This window comes from Tupaia chinensis, unplaced genomic scaffold (genome assembly GCF_000334495.1).
Source record: "Tupaia chinensis unplaced genomic scaffold, TupChi_1.0 Scaffold144899_1, whole genome shotgun sequence".
In the NCBI taxonomy this organism is placed as follows: Eukaryota; Metazoa; Chordata; class Mammalia; order Scandentia; family Tupaiidae; genus Tupaia; species Tupaia belangeri.
Window position 1 is genome coordinate 1498309 of NW_006204759.1, and position 21363 is coordinate 1519671.

General features: G+C 52.4%; 1 protein-coding gene across 5 annotated transcripts in view; it reads right to left on the bottom strand.

Annotated features, from left to right (window-relative positions):
• Positions 1-16762, bottom strand: part of SLC43A2 (solute carrier family 43 member 2) — a 55511-nt gene extending 38749 nt beyond the window's left edge. For 2 of the 5 annotated variants that reach the window (XM_014583852.2, XM_014583853.1), the window contains exons 1-4: positions 15576-15735; positions 4056-4263; positions 1045-1100; positions 180-256 (exon numbers count right to left, since the gene is read on the bottom strand). In XM_014583852.2, the coding sequence (XP_014439338.1) occupies positions 180-256; positions 1045-1100; positions 4056-4263; positions 15576-15735 (501 nt within the window). Of the gene's footprint in view, positions 1-179; positions 257-1044; positions 1101-4055; positions 4264-15575; positions 15779-15961; positions 16254-16655 lie in introns of those variants that run through there. The other 3 variants (XM_006167545.3, XM_006167546.3, XM_006167544.3) reach the window with 3 other exon arrangements.
• Between the last annotated feature and the right edge of the window lie 4601 nt (positions 16763-21363).

Below are 21363 nucleotides of genomic sequence, written 5' to 3' on the forward strand. Positions count from 1 at the left end.
CACTAGGGCCAGCAGGAGGTGTGGTGGTTAAGGTACTGAACTCCCACATGGCCAACCGTGGTTAAAATCCTGGGCTTAGAGACTTGCTTTCCCTCTCTCTCTCTCTGGTGAATTCAAACATAAAACTAAGAATAAGTTAAAATGAATAGTTCCTAAAAAAAAAACAAAATCACACTTACTGTCAATGAGGTGAAGGTCATGCACATTCCACCGAAGCCGTTCAGAGCCAGGGAGATGAAGATGAGCACAGAGAGAGCTGCGGGGAGACGAGACAGCACCTAAGTGCGGAACCACAGCGGAGCTGCAGGCAGGCCCCGTGCCCCGCGGGGGGCAAGCTCCCAGTACACATAGGCTGAATGACCAGCCATGTGGGGGGACACCAGGAGAGCTGGGACAGCCTCGTCCTCACCCCCCCTTTGTCTGTTCCACAGAGCTTGGGCTCCTGCAAAAGGTGCACACCCAGCCTTTCTCCGTTAACCTTAGCAGCAAGCAAGAGGCCTCCAGGCGCTGCGTCACTTAAACCCAAATACAGCTTCCCAACATCAGTAGAGCCTGGCTAAGATTCTGGTGAAGCTCAAGTCCTATTTTGATGTTTGTTCTAAAAGTCCTCAAAGCAACACCTCTACCCAAACAGGGTTGGGGACCAGGCGGCTTCTAAGCCCCTCTTAAAGGAAGGCCTAGACTGCTCGAGGGGACTCGGCTCATGACTTCTGCACACACCCAGGACAGCTCTGCAGCCAGCCTGGTTCTTAGAACCCATCTCACAGATCGGTCTCAATGAGGCCTTCAGGGACCGGCTTGGCTTTGCCATGAAGTGGGCGCTTCACACACCCTGGGAGCTTCTCTCTCGGACTTCCGGCTCCCATGGCTGCTCTTAGCTGGGCACTCGGTAGAGACAGTAACTGAGTAAAGGCCTAGTAGTGCCCGCCCTCACTTACGCAGTGAGCACCAGGCTCCGTACAGTGCCCACAAACAGGTGGGCCTGGGGGCACCTCTGAGTGCTCTCTCCCAGGCCTCACGAAAGCGGGGAGGGAACATACTCACAGTTTGGGTTACTAGCTCCATAGGCAATCAGCAAGCAGGAGATGGCAAAGCAGGCACTGAAACCAAGCAGAACGCACGCGTCATTAATTGCGAGGGCACTCGTGACCGCCCCTGTTCATGCTGTCTTTTGAGGGTATTTACTGTGGGTCAGGTGCTTTCAGGACATTTATATGCATTATTTTATTCCATTTAGTAATTGGAGGTCAGATGGCGGCAGCAGTTAAACACGATGCTCTGCAGGCTGACCCACTGGTAGGGCTCCGGATTCACATCACCAGGCCTCCTTGAGCAGACAGGGGTGCACGTGCCCACGATTCAGGGCTGGCCGAGGCTGGAGTGGATCTCGGCATTGAGACCCTGTGGGTTGTGCTCTCTCTCTGTTTCTCTTACTCGTGGAAAAACAAATTAATTAATTAAATTTTTTAAAAGGTGAATAATTGGCCCAATTCACTGATAAGGAAAATAAACTTCATTTTAAAAACATCAGCAGGGAGACCGGCAGATGGCATGGTGGTTAAAGGTGCTGGATTCCCACATGGCTGACCATGGTTTGAGTCCCAGACCTGGCGGCTTGCTTTCTCGCTTTCTCTCTCTCTCCCTCTGTCTCTCTCTGGATAAATTGAAATAAACAAATAAATAAAGTTAAATAAAATAATTCTTTAAAAAAACCAAACTACCAACAGGTGGTATGGTTGGGGTGCTGGACTCCCACATAGCTGACAGGCGTTCAAGTCCCAGACCTGGCGGCTTGCTTTCTCACTTTCTCTCTCTCTCCCTCTGTCTCTCTCTGGATAAATTGAAATAAACAAATAAATAAAGTTAAATAAAATAATTCTTTAAAAAAAAAAAACAACTACCAACAGGTGGTATGGTTGGGGTGCTGGACTCCCACATAGCTGACAGGCGTTCAAGTCCCGGACCTGGTGGGTTGCTTTCTCATGTTCCCTTTCTCTTTCTCTCTCTCTGTCTCTCTCTGGTGAGAGCTTGTGCCCTACAGCAAACTTAAGAATCATTTAATTAATTAATTAATTTTTAAAAACCTGAACATTCCAAGGTCTGCTACTGATTAAGCAGCTAAGCTGGAATTGAAGCCCCACAACGAGATCTCATAAACACCCCACAGTACTACCTCCTCGCACCCCCAGGAGGGAGAGGACCAAGGCTCTGAAGCCAGAGAGGGGATAACTTATTCCTTAGGTTCCTGGGCCCACTCAGCCAGGGAATGACAGGCCCCACTGGGCATGAGGCTAGGAGCGGCCGCTCCCAAATCCCCTCCCCTTGGCACTGCCCTAGGAACCAAGGCCGCTTTTGCCTCTAAGGTGATGTAAGGTGATGGAACTGACCCCCCGCCCATCCCCTTTCTGCTCACAGGTCTGGTCCCTGCAAGGCCATCATTCCCGGTGGGCGCTGGCTTGGGGAGGACGTGGCTGCGGGGGCCAGCTGCCGGGTGAACAGACCCTGAGTCTGGCAAGCTCGAGTTTTGTAGGCCAGGGGCACGTACCCCAGGGGTACACATGACAATCCTTGACGGTGCTGATCTATTACTGAGGCTCCACTTTATGATTTTTAACATCATTTATTTCTTCATGATAGAGCACATGTGTACACACATGTAAGAGAGACAGAGAGAGGCCCCCTCCGCAGGTCTGGTCACCCTGCAATCTGCTTCCTCCAGTCCACTGCATCTTTAGCACTCATGCACCCACATTTCAGGCTGACCAGCCAGGGATTCGAGCCATAGTCACCAGTAGGATCTGGCTTCTCTTCCTCTAAAACAATTTTGCTAGAGAGCATATGAGCTCACTAGAACGAGAGAGAGAAAGAAAGTGAGAGAGAAAGACAGAGAGGGAAAGTAAGAAAGCACCCTGTGATGGGGGATGGTCACACTGCAATCCCTTCTCTTCTGTTTCTCCTTTTGGGATTTTGGGCACACACACACTCAAGCACCCAGCGTTTTTCATGCCACCAGAGCAGGGACTGAAGCTCTGCAGTGCCATAGGGGGATCCAGCTTCTTTTAAGCAGCACATTACTGCTGCATTACAGAGCCAGCCCCATCTCATGACTTTAATCTCATCACTCACTCATTTATTTATTTATTTAGAGGTTTTTGCTATAGGGCGCGTGTGTTCACCAGAAAGAGACAGAGAGACAGAAAGCGAGAAATCACCCCCCAGGGGGGATGGCCACGCTGCAATCCCTTCTCCTCCATTCTCTTCTTGGGATCTTGGGTACGCACACACACGTGCCCGGTATGAGTTTAAGCTACTGAGTCCAGGACTCAAACCGTGGTCGACTACATGAGAGTCCAGCAACATAGCCATTATGCCAAGTGCTGGTCCCAAATCTCATCCATTTTAATTTGTAGTCTTGTGTTATTTATCCTAATGCACATAAAACATTAATGACATACATGTACATCATTTATAGTTCGAGGTGCTCATATTGAAAGTACACATTTAAATGAAAATCTTTTCTTCTGGTGGAGGTGTCAGATTAAACTTTGGGGTCCAGTCAGAGGTGTGGCAATAGTGTGGTACTCTGTAAGGCTTGACCCACGTGGGACAGTCCATGGTTTGTGCTCCCATGGAGGCCTGGCCACACCGCCATTTCACCGCCTGGCCCCTTGTGTGCTTTCTCATGCAGTACTGGCACGCTGCTACCTACTGTCCAGGTAGCAAAAGAGAAAGAATCCCACTCTTGGGACTAGCAGGTGGCATGGTGGTTAAGGCTCTGGACGCTCCCACATGGCCTACCATGGATCGAGTCCCAGATTTGGTGGCTTGCTTTCTCACTTTCCCTCTCCTTCTCTCTGTCTGTCTGTCTCTCTCTGTTCACATTAAAATAAATGGATGAATAAATAAAATAGATAACTCTTAAAAGAAAAAAAGAAAAGAAAAACCCCCACTCTGGGCGGGCCTTTAGGGAGCTCCTTGGAGCACCTGACAGCAGGTCAGAACTCAGCCCAGCGGGCTCACCCGTCCGACCCCACCCCCAGGGGCCCCACACTGACCTGCCCAGCAGCCTGAGCTTCCTCGGGCCATACTTGTCCATGACGATGCCCAGGGGCAGGGTGATGGCACTGAGCAGGAAGGAGCCCACGGTGAAGGCCAAATTTAGCATCTCGTCCTGGGCCTGGCAGCTGAGCCAGCCGTTCATCCAGCTCACCTGCTCATGCTCCGGCTCTGCAGTGCTCCCCAGGGTGCCGTTGGTGACATTCTCTGTGTGTGCAGAGGGAAGGAGAGCTGACCACAGGGTCACGGCAGAGGTGCCCACAGATCAGAGCACACCGCTGGGAATGCCAGAGCTGGCCCTGAGCACCCATAGCAAGCTGGAGCTCAAACGTCCACCTGGCTCAAGCAGCCTGGAGCAACAACGCTCCAAGAGGCTCTTAGCTTGGCTGGGTCGTGGATCCTTTGGAGACTCTCATAAAGACAGCTGTGTTACTGCTCCCCAGAAAACACACACAGTCTCGTCTGCAATCGCAGGGGCTCCATGCGACCCATGTAGCACCAGTGAGCCCAGGATGGGATCACCATTCTAGAGGGGCCTACACCCTAGAACAGTAGACCTCAGGACCCAGCCTTGGCTGTGGGGCCCCTGGCTGGCTAGAACCTTCTCAGCGGCTTTGTCCATGGAAACAGGCTGCAGCCGGTACAGAGGCAGACCCCAGCCGTGTGAAGGACAAGCTGCAGGATCCACTACCACCCCCGGTTCTCCTCGGTCAGCTCCTTGCCTCCTTTATGATCCATGCAATTGGCTTTTCAAACACAGACAGGGCCATGTGCTACCCTCTTTCCTGGTATTTTCACCAACCACCACGTACACTGTGTCCTAGAAACCCTTTGGAGGGGCCAGCAGGTGGTGTGGTGGTTGGGGCACTAGACTTCCACATGGCCAACCACGGTCTGAATCCTGGACCTGGTGGCTTGCTTTCTTACTGTCCCTCTTTCTCACTCTTTGTTCGTATTTTCAAAAAATAATTAATTAAATAAATAATAAAAAAAAAAAAACCCTTTGGAAACATTTAAAATATATATGCATGAATACACACACACACACACACACACACACACACACACAGTCCAAAGTCATTTGGTTTCACCCGTTGAGGTGCACCTCTGTGTTTTGCTAGCTGGGGTCGCTGTGTTGCTGTCCCCCTGTGACCACACCCAGACGCCACAGGTACTGAGCCTCCAGCCTGGTACGTTGCATGGCCATGCCTGCGGTGTAATCCCAGCCTTAAAGGGCCCCCTCCAAAGTCCACCTGGCACGAAGAGAGGGAGGGGAAAGTGCTGCAGCGGCCGAGGGCATGGGGTGGAGGACAGGCTGCGAGCATGGCTGAGGAACTCTCTTGGCCAGAACTGCTAGTTACGAGATGCTGACTAACCCCACAGACACAGGAGCAGACTTTGATTAGACGTGAGGTTACAGGGGAGAGGCAGGGAAATACTTTTCCCCAGATAACTGCTTTCCTCCCAACCACAGCCCTCTGGCGCCAGGACTGTAAAGCTGAGGTCTGCAGAGGCTTGCCCAGGCTCTCGGCGCTGTCCCAAGGTCGCTGAAAAGGAAGCACCGGGGCTGAATCAGGCCATATGCCATCCTCTGAGCAGCCAGCCCTGCTGCGGGTGTGCTGGCTGAGAGCATGGTGCCAGGGTTTGGCCTCTGAGTTCTAATTTTGCTTCTTCCACTTCCTACTTGTATAATCTTGGAGAAGTGACTTAGTCTCGCTGTCTCAGTTTTCTTATCCGTAAAGTGGACATAACAGGGAGACAGTCTCTACCTTCTAGAATTTGGGGGAAGATCAACGAAAAACCCCAGACAACGGCCTAGTGCTCACACAGGTATCGAGAATGCTCACGGCTCACAGCTGTGGTTGCAATTATTTTTAAAAATTTTGCTAGAGAGCCTGTGTACTCATCTAAGAGAAAGAAAGGGGGATGGGATGAGAAATCACTCCCCGGGGGGATGGCCACGCCAAAATCCCTTCTCCATTCTCCTCTCGGGGTTTTGGGCGTGCATACACACATGCCTGGCATGTCCCTCAAGCTGCTGGGTCCGGGACTCAAACTATGCAGTCAACCATGTGGGATTCAGCACCTTAACCACCGCGTCACCAGCCGGCCCTGTCGTTGCTGTTGTTACTAGTGGTAATATAAGAGGTTGTAGGATGCAACTAGTTGGCAGCAAAGCCAGATGCAGGGACTGGGAGCCAAGGTCTAGGACTGTGGTGGGAGGAGAGGGTCTTCAAAAAACGTCATGGAAAATATGTATTATGAAAAACCTACACAAGAGTTCAACTTTTTTTTAAGAGAGTTTTTTGTTTTTTGTTTTCTTTTTTTTTTGTCTATAGGGTGCGTGTGCTCACTGGGGAGACAGAGACAGAGAGACAGAAAGCAAATCACCTGCCGGACGGATGGATGGCCATGCCACAATCCCTTCTCCATTCTCCTTTTGGTATCTTGGGCATGCATGCACACGCGCCCGGCGTGTTTTAAGCTGCCGGATCTGGGACTCGAACTGCAGTCAACTATGTGGGAGTCCAGAGATGTAACCATTGCATCATCCGCTGGTCCCAGGATTTCAATTTTTTTTATACCAAAATTAACTCGTACTTTAATTCCATTTGTCCATGAACTTTCTGAAGTCCCCACACACGCGTTTAGTCTCCCACTGGGCTGTAAGCCCTGAGGGCAGGAACTGTGCTCTGGTCACCTCTGTGTCCCCAGTACCTCATCCAGTAGTTACTAAACGGATGAAAACAATGAAACCAGATCACAATGGCCAGAGGATCAAGACAGATAAAGGGAATAGGACACAAAGAATCGAGTTGAAAACAGGATAGAAGGAGATTAGAGCCACCGGACTGTCACCACCTAAAGTCACAGAAAACCTAGCAAGCCCAAGTCCTGCCCCTGCTACCTGCTTTTTCTTATGTATTTATTAAAGAAAATCATTTATAGTTTATTTTTTTTAATTGCCCTGATATACACAAAAATTTCCTCATAACTAATTAAAAACTACTCCTATCCCCCTTGGGTCCACACTAACGTTTAATCTAAACTGGTTTAATCTTGAAGTTAATCCAATAAGACTGAAGATCAAACCCTTCAGGCCCTGGAAAAGATAATAAAATACTCGGAAGCCTTCTGGATCCTTGGACTGATTAGCATCAAAAAGGGAACTGATTTATGATGTGAAAGAAACATGTTCACCATGGGACTAGCAGTTGGCATAATGGCTATGTCGCTGGACTCCTGTGTAGTCAACTGCAGTTCAAGTCACATACCTGGTGGCTTAAAATTCACGCTGGGCATGTGTGCGTGCGTGCCCAAGATCCCAAGAGTGGAATGGAGGAGAAGGGATTGCGGTGTGGCCATCCCCCCTGGGGAGTGATTTCTCGCTTTCTGTCTCTCTGACTTTCTGGCGAGCGCACGTGCCCTATAGCAAAAACCTCTCCAAAAAAAGAAACGTGTTCATCTCCGATGACAACTGGAGCTCCTGCCAGCCCACTCAGTCAGGAGGGGCCGCGAGGCATCATCTTTGGCAATTTCACGGTCACCAATTACTCTCTCTAGTTTTCCCATCACACTTTTAACACATAAGCCACTTTTCTGATCATGACATCATTTTTTTTTTTTTTTGGAGAGATTTTTGCTACAGGGTGTGTGCCCTCACCAGAAAGACAGAGACAGAGACAGAAAGCGAGAAATCACTCCTCAGGGGGGATCGCCATGCCGCAATCCCTTCTCCTCCATTCTCCTCTCAGGATCTTAGGCACTCAGACACATGCACCCGGCGTGAGTTTAAGCCACTGGGTCTGGGACTCGAACTGCAGTTGACTACATGGGAGTCCAGTGACATAGCCATTGCGCCAACTGCTGGTCCCTCATGACATCATTTTTGTAATTGTTTGCATATCTCAATTTCCCATCGGGTCTGAACTCAAACTCCAGGAACTCGTAGCCGAACTGGCCCTTGTACCCACACAGTAAGGTAGATAAAAGTCACTCTCCATGGCTCACAAATGGAACTAGAACTTTAGGAGAAAACGGCCGACCCTGCCACTTTATTGCAGATTTCCTCAAGAGGCCCATCACACTGGCAGCCCCAACACCCTGGGCCCATCAGGATCCAGCTCTGAGCTGTCGCCCGCGGTGCCACAGCGCAGGCCTGAGCTGCTTGTCTGTTGCAAGTTAGCGTCTGGAAGGGCAGAGGTGCTCCCAGGTAGGGCTGGTCTCAGGTGTCAGCCCTGCCAGCAGCAGCAGGAACTGGACCAGTCTCCACACAGCAATGCCATGGCCAGGTCACCATGCGGACGTGAGTAAGCCGCACAGGCAAAGGATGGTGAGAGAAGGAATTCCAGGGCCCAGGATGGCTGGCCTATGAGACCAGATCACGGCCATGCAGGCTCTAGAGCTGGTTACTACAGAGAGGATGTGGACTCGCCTGGGGCCTGGGGCACTGCAGGCTCAGCTCCTGCAAGCAGAGAGCTGAGGGAGGACAAGGAATGGCAGGGTGGCAGTGCTGCTGGTAAGCAGGCACCGGCCCTCACCTGGTGCTAGTTACCCCAAAGAGGCACCGCAGCTGGATCTCTAAGTTCATGGCTTTCCTCATCTAGAGATGGAAGATAAGATTGTATACAAGGGGAGACCAGCAGTTGGCATAATGGCTATGTCGCAGAACTCCCATGTAGCCGGCTGTGGTTCAAGTCCCGAACCCGGCAGCTTAAACTCACGCCGGGCGCGTGTGTGGGCATACCCAAGATCCCAAGAGGAGAGTGGAGGAGAAGGGACTGCAGAGTGGTCGTCCCCCCGGGGGTTGATTTCTCGTTCTCTGTCTCTCTGTTGAGTGCACGTGCCCTATAGTAAAAAAGAAAAAAACTCTCCAAAAAATAAAAAGATTGTATACAGGGGCTGGCGGCATGGTGGTCAGGAGTGCTGGACTCACACATGGCTGACTGTGGTTCAAACCCCGGACCTGGCGGCTTGCTTTCTCACGTTCTAACTCTCTCTCTCTCTCTCTTAATCTGGTCAAATTAAAATAAATAAATACATAAATAAAGTTAAATAAAATAATTTTAAAAAAAAAGATTGTATCCAATCTCACAGTTCCCCTGATTTGCTAGAAGTGGGGGTAGGCATGGAAATGGCGTAAATTATTTAGCAATCTGGTCACACCTGTAACTAGGTAGGGGGGTTCTCCCCAGGAGAAAAACTGGATGAAAGTGAGCATATCTGTCCTCGAGGGCCAGCCAAGGATGTGGTGGTTAAAGCAGCTGGATCCCACATAGCCAACTGTGGTTCGAGTCCTGGACCCACAGACCTGAAAAACACACTGGGCTTTATACATACATATTTATACATATATATTCAGTATATTGGGCTGGCAGGTGGCACGGTGGTTAAGCTCTGGACCCCCCCATAGTGCTGACCATGGTTTGAGTCCCGGACGTGGTGGTTTGCTTTCTCACTTTCCCTTTCTCTCTGGTCAAATTAAAAAACAGTAACAACAAATAAAGTTAAATAAATAAATAATTTAAATATATGTATATATCCGATATATCTACGTTACTATCCTCCACGTCGTTCATCCCGGGGCCACTACACACAGGATCCGGGACCTTACACTTTGGGTCACATGCCTCCCTCCTAAAGTAGACCCCCGCCAGCAGGGCGCCCTCTGCCCCTGCCTCCAGGCAGCAATGTCCAGCAACAGATGAGCCTGGGTGGTGGGGGCACCGAGTGGCCTCGCGTGTCTACCCACAGAGCAATTCGAGTGTGTCCCTCGCACCTGCCGGGAACTGAAGCTTCGTGAGCCCACAGCCTCGTTGGTTGTGAACAGCCCACGCAGATAACCGCAGGCCCATCAGGTGCTGACACAGCCACACGCAAGCTGCTCCTCTCCCCTGCTCCCACATGGGCCGCCGTGGGCCAGGAGAGAGATGGACAGATAAGCACCCAGGAAGTGCCAAGCCTCGGGGTGCCCCTCTGTTCCTGCCTGGCCTTGCCTCAGCCCTCAGCCCTCAGCCCAGCCTAGCCCAGCCCGCTCTGCTCCTCACCTGCACCTGTTTATTAAACAGACACCTTCGCCGTGGGCGGCCGGCATGGCCCAGCCCAGCCCGGCCCAGCCCAGCCCAGGAAGGTGAGCCGTGAAGATAGGCAAGAAATTAGTGGGGCCAGAGTGTGCGGAGAACAGAAAGGAGACGGCTGAGGGGAGACCAGGCAGGGCGGAGAACAAGGCCCTGCACTGTTTGGCCCCACTCACAGCAGAGCACGAACCAGATCTTGACAGGACAGAAAGCAGGCGAGAAAAGAGGGTGCTGTGACCTTGCTTAGGCTCCTTTAAGGCTTCCAGGACAGAGAAGGGCCTCCCTCATCCCAGGGAAACAAAGAGCAAGGAGCCTCCAGTAGCTAGGATGATGCTTGAGAGGGCCAAGGGCCCTCTAAATTCCTGAGCAACCCCCTCCAGCTGCTGTCCAAGCTCCCTCCCTCCAGGCTGCAGGCCCTGGCCTGGCCCACTGCTGGTCTCTGCCCCAGGATCTCCTGTCTCTCTCTCTCAAATCCTTCGTCTATCCGGCAACAGGAAGCAGCATCTCAGTCCCAGTCCGGCAGGGGAGATGTAGGTGAGAGGTCGGCTCAGACACAGCAAACAAGAGGCAGGACAGGCGGAGGGACGTCCCGGGTCGTGGTCACAGTATGTGGTCCTGTGTGCACAGTGCCTGTGTGCCGGCCATGGGTTCAACCCCTCCCCACCCTACATTTTGCATGGGGGGTGAGGATTCCGGGAGCTTCAGGGCATGCTGATCACTTGAACCTGGGTCTGACAGCCTCGGTTCAAGTCCAGCTCCCATGTCCCACGTGGGAGATGTGCACTTCTAGGAGCTGGCGCATGGGGGGCTGGACTTGAACCGAGGCTGTCAGACCCTGCAGCTCCGGCTCTAAACCTTCAGGCTGGGCTGATGCTGCTGGACCTGGGTCAGAGGCAAGCTGCAGCTCAGAAGGAACCGCTGAAGGAATGGGCCCAGGAAAAGGCTGTCGCAGAGCTGTGGGCCACCCCGGTGGGCCTGAAGATGGCCTAGTGAGAGTAAGACTGCCCAGACCCTCCCATGAGGTTCCTGAGAACCAACCCAAGCTGGACAGAACCTTCATGGGATACCATAAAACCAAGGGAGGCCAACGGATGTGGGGAGGAAAATTAGGTCATGAAATGAGAGGGAGGAAGGCAGGTCTGGGGGGAGCCGAGGGCGCCACCTCTTCTCTGTGACTTGTCCTAAGGTTGTGGCCCCAGTCTTTCCCTCTTACCTGTCACTATGGAACCCTAATTTTTTATTATTGAAACTAAATTGGGGTGGGGGTGGGGCGGTCATATTCACTGCAATAAAAGGATTTCCAAAAGTTGTCGACTGCTAGCCTCTGGGTGGAGACGAAACCCATGACCAGGAAGGTCTCGAAGTCTCGAAGCAGCAGGAACCCTCTGTCCACATCCATAACCTTGCACAGCCTCAGGGTCCAGGCTTGGCCCCACTTCCTTGGGGGACAGCAGGCTCTTTGCCTTCCTGTAGATCCCGGGTGCACCTTCCTGCTTCGTGTCACCTCCTGAGGCACAGTGGCTGCCCTGGTGTCCATGGCTAGACTGTGACTCCCGCTGGCTGTGGCCTTGACAACTTCACAGCCCCCTTTCCCCCCAGCGCCTAGATGCGCAGGAAGACGTGAGCAGCTCTAACAGGGGAGTGGGCTCCTCGTGCTCCTCTACCTACACGGCTTCTTCCTGCCTTGGGAATAAAATCCAGGCTCCCCCAGTGGCCTTCCAGGCCTGCGAGTCCAGCTCCTTCCACCTCTCCAGCTGTCTCCTGAGCAAGCCCTTTCTCTCCTCTCCTCCACTGCAGCCTGCCCAGGGCTCCTCTCCCCTCTTCGCCTGACTTACCCCTCCACCCACCAAGCCAGAACCAGATCGCCCTGTTGCGCTGGCTCCTGCAGGCTGCTCTCCTAGGAGTCCTGACCGCCACCTGGACTAGGACAAGTCTGCTCCCTCACCTCCAGCATGCACCTCAGTACCTGTTCACTGGGAGAGCAGGCTGGATGGAAGGGGGGCTGGACATCCACAGGAATCCTAGCCCCCTGAGCTGACCGCGTGGAAGTGTGCCACTGAATGACAGAGAAAATGAAGAAAGAGGTCAGGCATGGGTGGTGACAGTGGCCACTCTAGAGGCCAAAGAAAGCACAGCCTTGGGAAAACCCCACTATTCCCAGGATGGGAGCCTCGTGGGTCCCACGTCCGTTCCAGGGGGACTGGGGAGGTGCCCCTCAGCCAATACGTGGTGCATACCATGCAATGCCTATCCAATGCCTGACCCCAGCTTCCAGCTGCAGCCCGTCACCTCTTCTTACTGTCTGGGAACAAGGCTAAACAAGCTGAGGGGCAGTAGAGAAGAGGATGTTTCTCCCCTTCTTTCACGGCACCAGGCTGGACCCCAACAGGATGTCTGTGGCCAGACTCTGGCTAAAGTCCCAAGAAAGAGTTTGGAGAATCTTTCAACAGAGTCAGGCAAATTTTCTTTACAGGACGAATGAAAGCGTAAGTTTGAAAGCTGACAAACCTGCACCTCGATCAGCCGTAGACAGTCAGCTTTCCGTAAGTCTAATTCGATAAACTCAGTAAACTTTCTCTGCCAATCAGCCATCGACCACATTTGAAAACGTTAGGCCTGGGGGCCAGGAGATAGTATAGTAGTTACGATGCTGGACTCCCACATGGCCAACCACGGTTTGAGTCCCAGACCCAGTGGCTTGAAAATCATGCTAGGTGCATGTGTATGCATGGTCAAGATTCCAGGAGGAGAATGGAGAAGGGATTGCGGCATGGCCATCCTCCCATGGAGGTGATTTTTCACTGTCTCTGTCTCTCTCTCCCTAGCAAGTGCATGCACCCTAAGGCGAAAAGCTCTTAAAAAAGAAAAGGAGGGACCAGCAGTTGGCGTAATGGCCATGTCGCTGGACTCCCACATAGTTGACCGTGGTTCAAGTTCCAGACCCGGTGGCTTAAACTCACGCCGGGCATATGTGCGTGCGTGCCCAAGATCCTGAGAGGAGAATGTTGAGAAGAAGGGATTGCGGTGTGGCCATCCCCCTGGGGGGTTATTTCTGTCTCACTTTCTGTCTCTCTGTCTCTCTCTGCCTTTCTGGTGAGCGCACACGCCCTATAGCAAAAAGCTCTCCAAAAAAAAAAGAAAAGAAAGGAAAAGTTAGGCTGAGCAGAAACCTGGACCCCAACTTCACCAGGCACTCACTGTCAGAAGCATGGGGATTTCTGACCCGGAAAGGCTACAGGTGACACGGACTCCAAGGAGCAGAGAGGCCAGAGATAAGCTGTGTAGACTCAGCAGGCTTTCCCGCCAAGGATGCTGGGTCAGCGGGTTTGCCAGATAATCAGAAAAACCAAAATGAAAGGCAGCAGCAAAGGCACGGGATAAGAAGTTGATGTTCAACCCACAATCCTGACCCTTTACCTTCACATTGGTTTATAGGAGTGACCCATCGAGCTTCTCCCGGGCTTAAATACCAACTCAGCACCACGTTGGCACAATCACTGGGACTCCTCCCACGTAAGTGAAGGAAGACGCCCGGTTAAGGCAGAAATGACCAGCCCTGATGCTGACAACACCTTCAAGAGAACTGAATCCATGGCCACGCAGAGAAATGAAACAACCTAAAATCTGACCTTCCTAACACCATAGTGGGTTCAAAAACAAGAAAAAGAAAATGGACCACACAGTCTGCGAGCCTGGATGAGTTATTAAAACTTTTGTCTGAAGGTGTAATATATTTTTTGTTTTGTTTTTGTTTGTGTTTCTGTTTTTGCCAGAGAAAAACAGAAAGAGAGGGAGAGAGGAGGAAAAGCACCCCCTAATGGGGCACGTCAACTCAATAATCCCATCTCTATTTTTCCACCCCATCTGGATTTGGCGCATGCACACCCATACACCCAGTGTGTTTTCTCAAGCTGCCAGGGCTGGGCCTCGAACCACAGCGGGCCATGTGGATTCGAACTCCCTTAACTACTAGGCTACAGGGCTGGTTCCTTTTTCTGTTTGTTTGTTTTTTAAACCCTCTGTACAGCTTGAAAGAGCCCATCAGAAGGCTCATGATTTGAAAAGAAGGAAAAGGGAGAGTCAAACAGTCCAACCAGCTCCTTCCAGAAGTCATTAATCTCCCATCGCTTAAGCAAAGTAGAAAGCTTATTCAGAGAACAAGGTCTGACTCTCCCATCTCCCTGGATTTCTTGCTGATGTGGGGAAAGGCCTGCCAAGAACCCTTAAGCTATTAGGAAATATTTTTGAGTGGCTAGAGGCTAAAGGTTGGTTATAAATTACATACTTTCTGCCCTTTGCCAGGTGACCTCCACTTTTCCTCCCTTTCTCCTGCCCGTCCCTTCTCCAGCTAAGCCTCCCTAGAAACTGGGACACTCAGGAATCTCCTGGGCAGGCCAGAGAAAGGAACTAGGAAGGAGGGGGTTAGACAACACAAGCGGGTCAAAAGCTTTCTCTCCCTGTGAACTCTAGGAAGAAAGGTGGTGATTCAGAGAGTGAGACCTGGACTATCTCCATCTAAAGGGATTCTAGAGAGATTATGTGACTTCTGCTACTATGTAGCTCCGGTCCAAGGCAGGGAAAGCGCAGAGGGAAACATTTCCCATCAAGCATGCCTAGGAAAAGGGGTAGAGGCGGGGACTGCTTTGGCCCTGTCTTGACACTGACACTACAGACCTGCAGCAATTAGGATCCTCAGACCAGGTGAGATGGTGGAAAGGAGGTGGTGGCTGATGACCCCGTCTAGACAAGCATCCTCAGCCTGCCTTCAGTGACACCAAGGAGGAGGAAACAAGCCCACTGTCCCTTCCAGAAACCCTCCACTTCCCTTTCCTGCCCAAGGGATTGGAAGAGAAGACCACTGAGATGTTCTCCCAGCCATGGGAGGAAATTGCTTTGGCAAATCACAAAGCAGCAAAAATAGATAAGAAATTGCATGGGGGCGCTTAGAAGACAGCATAATGGCCTAACCAAACATCTAGATTCTAGATGAACCCTCCGTGGGGTGGAGGCAAGCCACTTCCTCTCTCTCTTGCTGCACCCTAGTCCCTGAAATACGAGTTCCTCTTTCTGACAATTAGGGAGCAACATGCTTACTGCAAGGCAAGCCATGTGCCAGGCCCTGGGAGGAGAGGAGTCCCACAACGTTCCGGGGTAGTGGGAAGAACAACCCAGACAAGACAAGAGCCTTCTGGGTCTATCCCAGTCCCCAGCTGTAGGGCCTTGGGCAAGACAGAAGATCTGTCGGAGCCCCGGTTTTTCATCCACAAAACGGGGCCAATGTTAAGTACCCAGTGAGCTGGATGAGGACCAAATGGACTTTTTTTGATACCTGCGAGGCGTTGTGCGGTGAGCGGCCCTGCTAGCTGGGTTTTCATCTCCACCCCGCTCTCCCCAAGCCCCCAGATGACAGGAATCATCCCCAGCCCGAGGCGCCGGTCTCACCTGGCTCAGTGCACAGGTAGGAGTAAAACCCTTCCGACTTGAGCATGATGAGGAGCGAGCCCCAGCCCAGGAGGACTGCCGAGAAGAGGAGATTTTCCAACACGGCTGTGCAAGCCATCCACCAGCGGCGGCGATGGGCAGTGGCTAGAGTGGGCGCCATGGTGCGGCGCGGCGCGGCGGCTCGGCTCCGGCTCTGCAGCCACCTGCGCACAGACCTCCGCGTCAGCGCCGGCCCTGCCCAGCCTGTGCGGCCGCCACCCGCAGCTGCCGCAGGGCGCGTAGCTTGTCACCCCTCCGCCGCCCCAGCTGTAGGTGCGTGCAGCCAAGGAAGCAAACCCCAGCCCCGCCCGGGACCTGAGCCACCCTCTGACCCCCACCCCTCCAACCTGCAGCCGGCTCGTATTGCTGCCCTTGCCTACACTGCAGCCGCCCCGCCAGGCAGGGAGACTTCTCCCTCAGCTCACTCCGAGGTAAACTGAGGCATAGCAGGAGGAGACTAACGCATGCTCAGAGACGTGGAACCAGTCCTGGCCCCCAGCACGGTGGACATAGCTTGGGGGCCGGAAGGGGAGGCAGCCTGAGATCCGGCCACATGGGCAGTGGCAAGGGTTGCCACTCCCAGGGACCCCGACAGGAGTCCTCCCGCCCGCACTCAAGACCCTTCCCCAGAACTGGTTTCTCTAACCACAAGATCAGCGCACGGAGCTCCGGAACGGCCCGCCCACGGCCCGCTCATTGGCCTGACCGCACAGGAACTGCTGAGCCATTGGCCACTGTCTAGGTCGCTAGGCGCTGCAGCCACGCGAACCTGGCATGGGAGAGGCGAAGCCGGTTCAAACCGGCGGCGCGAGCCCGCCGGACGACCCCCCGCCTGGTCTGGGGCCGTTATCTCGTCAATTAGCCGGCTTCCGAGGACGTGGACCCCAGTCCCTCCATCCTCCCAGCTCCTCCCTGCATTCGCCATCTCTCTATGGAGGCTCCTCATTTGCTCATATTTGAGCATCTTCTCCCTAAGCCCCTTTTTGTGCAGCTTCTGCTCCCTCATTAGTGCCCCGGCCCCATTCCCCGAGTTTAGCTCACCTGGCTCCTACTGGTGTGTATCGGGCCCGCGCGGAGCCTTTTCTGTCCCCCTTTTATTCCAGCCCTTTTATTCCGACCCCAAGATGAAAACACTGCCGTTTGCTGATTGGCTGAGAGGGGCTGGAAACATAGATTGACCAATCAGCATCCACCCGCCCGCCCCGCCGCGAGCAGAAGCCGGTTCCGGCCGGACTTGGAGACAAACAAGAGAGTTGGGGGGGCCGGGGAACAGCTGTAGGCTTTGGCTCTGTTTTGCAGCCTCAAACTGGAGTCACAGCCCGACCGGGAACCCCCAGAACATTGCCCCATACCCTCTCTGAGATCCACCCTGGAGCCCTGACCCTAAGCTGGATCCGGCTCGACGTTCGGCACCAGCACTCCCCCAGATGCTCGGCGGTTCCCCTCGCGCGCCCAGTTGTGCTCCCGCACAAAGCTCTCCCCCGGCCCGCACCGTAGTCCTCAGCTTCCACTCCCCGCAGCGCACCACGCCCGGATGCTCGAGCTCCTGGTCGGCCGTTCCACTCTCAATGTCCCTGCTGCCTCTCCGCGCAGCGCCGCTATCCCCGCTGCCTCGGGATTTGTGTCCGGATTCCTTTCGCTCCTGTCCCTGATGCCCCCTATCCAGAGCAGTTTGCCGGTCTGGGATCCTCGGACCTCTGTCCAGTCGTGTCGTGCCCCTCCTCTCCTTATCCACTGACCCCTTCCCCTCTCTTAGGTGCCTGGTCCCTGAAAGGTGTCCCTTGAGGAGCTGCAGACTGGAGTTTGGGGCTCGTCTGTTGCGTCCTCGGACGGTGTCTCCTCTGGTCCCCCATACAGACTCTGATCCTCCCCACCCACGTCCCCGCTCTCCTCCGGGACCTCAACCCGGACCGGTCATCTTGGTGCTCCATGCCTGGGTTGAGCACCACCTGTCCGCCGCTCCCCACCCTTCTACCTCGTTCCGAGGTCTTTTTCAGATAAGGGCTCTCTCTATGGGGAGTCGCCATGGGCAACGCCACGCTACTGAAGTATGGCCTCTTGAGAGAGCGCCGATGGGTCGAGAGGGCTCTGGGTTCCCAGTCAGATCAGCCGAGCTAGACCTGCCCGGGGGAACCGCCAGGTTCCTGCACCTGGTTCCTGCATCAAGGTAGGAGGGTGAAGCCCCGGCTCTGGAGGATCAGCTGCCTGGCTGCGTCTCTGATAAGTGACACTAGCTGACCTCAAAGGCTCTCGGTCTTCTCCAGATTTGGTTCAGTGGCTCTGGGAGGTTCTGGGAGCTAGTTTAACACCCCCGGGCTGTGGGAGCTCCACACACGTCCCCCAGTCCGAGTGCGCCCCCTAACGCCGTCAACCCGCTACTGCCCTCCCTGCCAGGGCAATCTCGCCCTGACAGTGCCTGGGGCTGCCGGCTTGTGGGTTCCCATCTGGCAACCTATCTGGTTACCCACCCTGCAGGAGCTCACCAGCACACACGAGTTTGACAGCCGCCTGACACACCTGCAGTCCATCTTTCCCTCTTCCTTGGGCCACCTGCCTGAGGGCCATCCCCAGGCCTCCAAGCACCTCCAAAATAATTTCTCCACCCAAAGCTGTACCCCGCCCCTCCTCTCAGATAATAGCACCACTCTCTGCTAAAGGATACCGTGAAGCGTTCTTTCCGCACGCGGTTGTTAAGCACCCGTTGGGATGCATTTTCCCCATCTCACCCCCACCACACCAATACAGCCCTGTCTCCTTAATATTTAATCTGGCCCTCTGTGTCCCTAGGGCTGCAACTGCTGTTCATCCAACCTCCAATCTCAGCTCCTCAAATCCATCCCCACCCATCCTAGTGGGCTATGGGAAATGTAAATCTGACCTCTGCTAAAATCCTTTAGAAACTCTTTACCATCCCTTCTGCAGGATAAAGTTTGAGCTTGTCCCACACAGGCTCCTCCCCACTGGCTTCTTTCTCCCCCTAAAGACAGTTTGAGCTGCTTGGTCCCTACATACTCCAGTCACATGCAATTGCTGTGGTTCCTGCATCTGTGTTCTTTCATCTCTGCCCTCAATGTAGTCCCTTCTGGGATAGCACCTCCTCTGGGAAGCCTTCCCTAACTGCTCCCCATAAGACTCTTCACCGTCTTTGTCCACTCATAGCATTATTTTATAACGATCTTTCCATTCCTTGGTCTAATAGTATCTTACTCAACTTTTTTTTTTTTTAAGAATTATGTGTTTAATTTTTTTATTATTTATTTAATTTGACCAGAGAAAGAAAGGGAAAGTGAGAAAGCAAGCCACCAGGTCCGAGACTAGAACCATGGTCAGCCAAGTGGGAGTCTAGCACTTTCACTACCACACCACCTCCCAGCCCCATGATTCACCTTTTAAACCACAATTTAATACAGAAGTAAACACAAAGCAGACACGCAATCAGAATTTGTGTATGAAAACATGAACGAATGAAAAGGAGTGAAGCATGCCAAGTTCTAGACAAAGGATTCAAAGTTGGGAGAATAATGGCAATGCCAATAATAATTACCCTTTATTGGGGCTGGCAGGTGGAGTGGTGGTTAAGGCGCTGGACTCCCACATGCCCAACTGTGGTTTACGTCCTGGACCTGGCAGCTTGCTTTCTCACTTCTCTCTCTCTTTCTCTCTGTCTCTTTCTGGTCAGGTTGAATAATAATTAAATAAATACAGAAATTAAAATAAATGAATAATAATGACACTTTATTGAGAGCTAAACTTTTACTGGATACTTCACAGCCTTTGTGTCATTTAATCCCCACAACAACCTTGACATTATCCCCACTTTTTAGGTGAAAAAACTGAGGCTTTGGGACCAGCAGAGCAGGTGGTGTGGTGGTTAAGGTGCTGGACACTCCCACATGGCTGACCACAGTTCAAGTCCTGTACCTGGTGGCTTGCTTCTAACTTTCCCTCTCTGTCTCTCTTTCTCTTTCTGGGTGTGTGTGTGTGTGTCTGATCAAATTTAAATAAATGATGAATAAATAAAATAAAATTTAAAAGAAACTGAGGCTTTAAGTAACTTTTCCAAAATCCCCAAACAAGATGTCAAGGGTCAAAGAGCTCCGCGGTAAAAGGCAATGCTCTACAAGGCCCACCTACATGGACAGGGTCCGGCTCTCGTCTGGAGGCCTCCCCGAGTACACCACACATGCCCATGCCCATACCCATACCCGTGAACTGGGGCTGGCGAGGGCAGGCATTGAGACCCTGTTGAGGGTGCTGTTCCTCTATCTCTGTCTCTTGCTCATGGAAGAAAAAGAAAGGAAGGAAGGAGAGAAAGGAAGAAAGAAGAGAAAAGAGAAGGAAAGAAAGGAAAGGAAAAGAGAAAGAAGAAAGGAAGGAAGGAAAAAAAAGAAAAAGAAACTTGAAAAAATAAAAGCAGGGTCAGCAGGTGGAATGGGGGTTAAGACGTTGAGTTTCGCATGGCCAAGTGTGCGGCTCAAATCCTAGAGCCGTTGATTTGAAAAACGCCTGGCAGGGCCCAGCAGATGGTGTAGTGGTTACGTCACTAGATCCCCACATGGCCAACTGCGCTTCAAGTGCATGTGTGTATGCATGCTCCGGACCCTGGGAGAATGGAGAAGAGGTTGCAGCATGGCCGCCCCCCTGGGGGTGCTTTCTCATTTTCCGTCTCATTGTGTCTGTCTGTCTCTCTCTCTCTCTGGTGAGCGCACACACAAATCACCCCCTGGGAGGATGGCCATACCACAGTCCTTTCTAAGGCAAAAATCTCTCAAATGAGAAAAAAAAAAAAATGGGAGGCACGTGTGTATGCACACTCAAAATCCTGAAGGGAAATTAGGGATTGTGTCATAGCCATCCCCCCAGGGGGCGATTTCTCGCTCTCTCTCTGATGAGCTCACGTGCTCTGTGGCAAAGTAATAAACAATCTTGATGTCAAAGTTAAGATTTGAGGGCCGGCAGGTGGCGTGGTGGTTAAGACTGGACTCACATGGCTGACCAAGGTTCAAGTTCCAGACTGGATGGCTTTTTCTCACTTTCCCTCCCACTCTCTATCTCTTTGTCTCTCTCTGGTGAGCACATGTGTCCTATAGCAAATGAAAAAATAATAATGTTAAATAAAATAAAATAATGTTTTAAGAGGTTTTTGGCTTAGGGTAAGTGCATTCACTGCAGAAAGACAGACACAGTGAGAGGGAAAGTGAGGAGTCACTGCCCAGAGGGGATGGCCATGCAGCAATCCTCTCTCCCATTTCCCTCCCAGGATGCCCAACATGCATGCACATACACACCTGGCATACGTTCAAAGCCGCCGGGTCCAGGACTTGAACCTCAGTCAGACGTGGGAGTCTAGCAATATAATCACTACACCATATGCTGGGCCCAAATAAATTTTGGTATGAATTATTTTATTTAACTGTATTTATTTAGTTAGTTAGTTTTAATTTGACCAGAGAGGGACAGAGTGAAAGAGAGAGAAAGCAAGCCGCCAGGCCCAGGACTCAAACTGCGGTTGACCATGTAGGAATCAAGTGCCCTTAATCACCATGCCACCTGCTGGCCCTCCAAATAAATAATTCTTTTTTTTTTTTCTTTTTTTTGGAGAGGTTTTTGCTATAGGGCGCGTGTGCTCGCCAGCCAGACAGAGACAGACAGACAGAAAGCGAGAAATCAGCCCCAGGGCGGATAGCCATGCCGCAATCCCTTCTCCATTCTCCTCTCAGGATCTTGGGCACGCACGCACCCGCGCCTG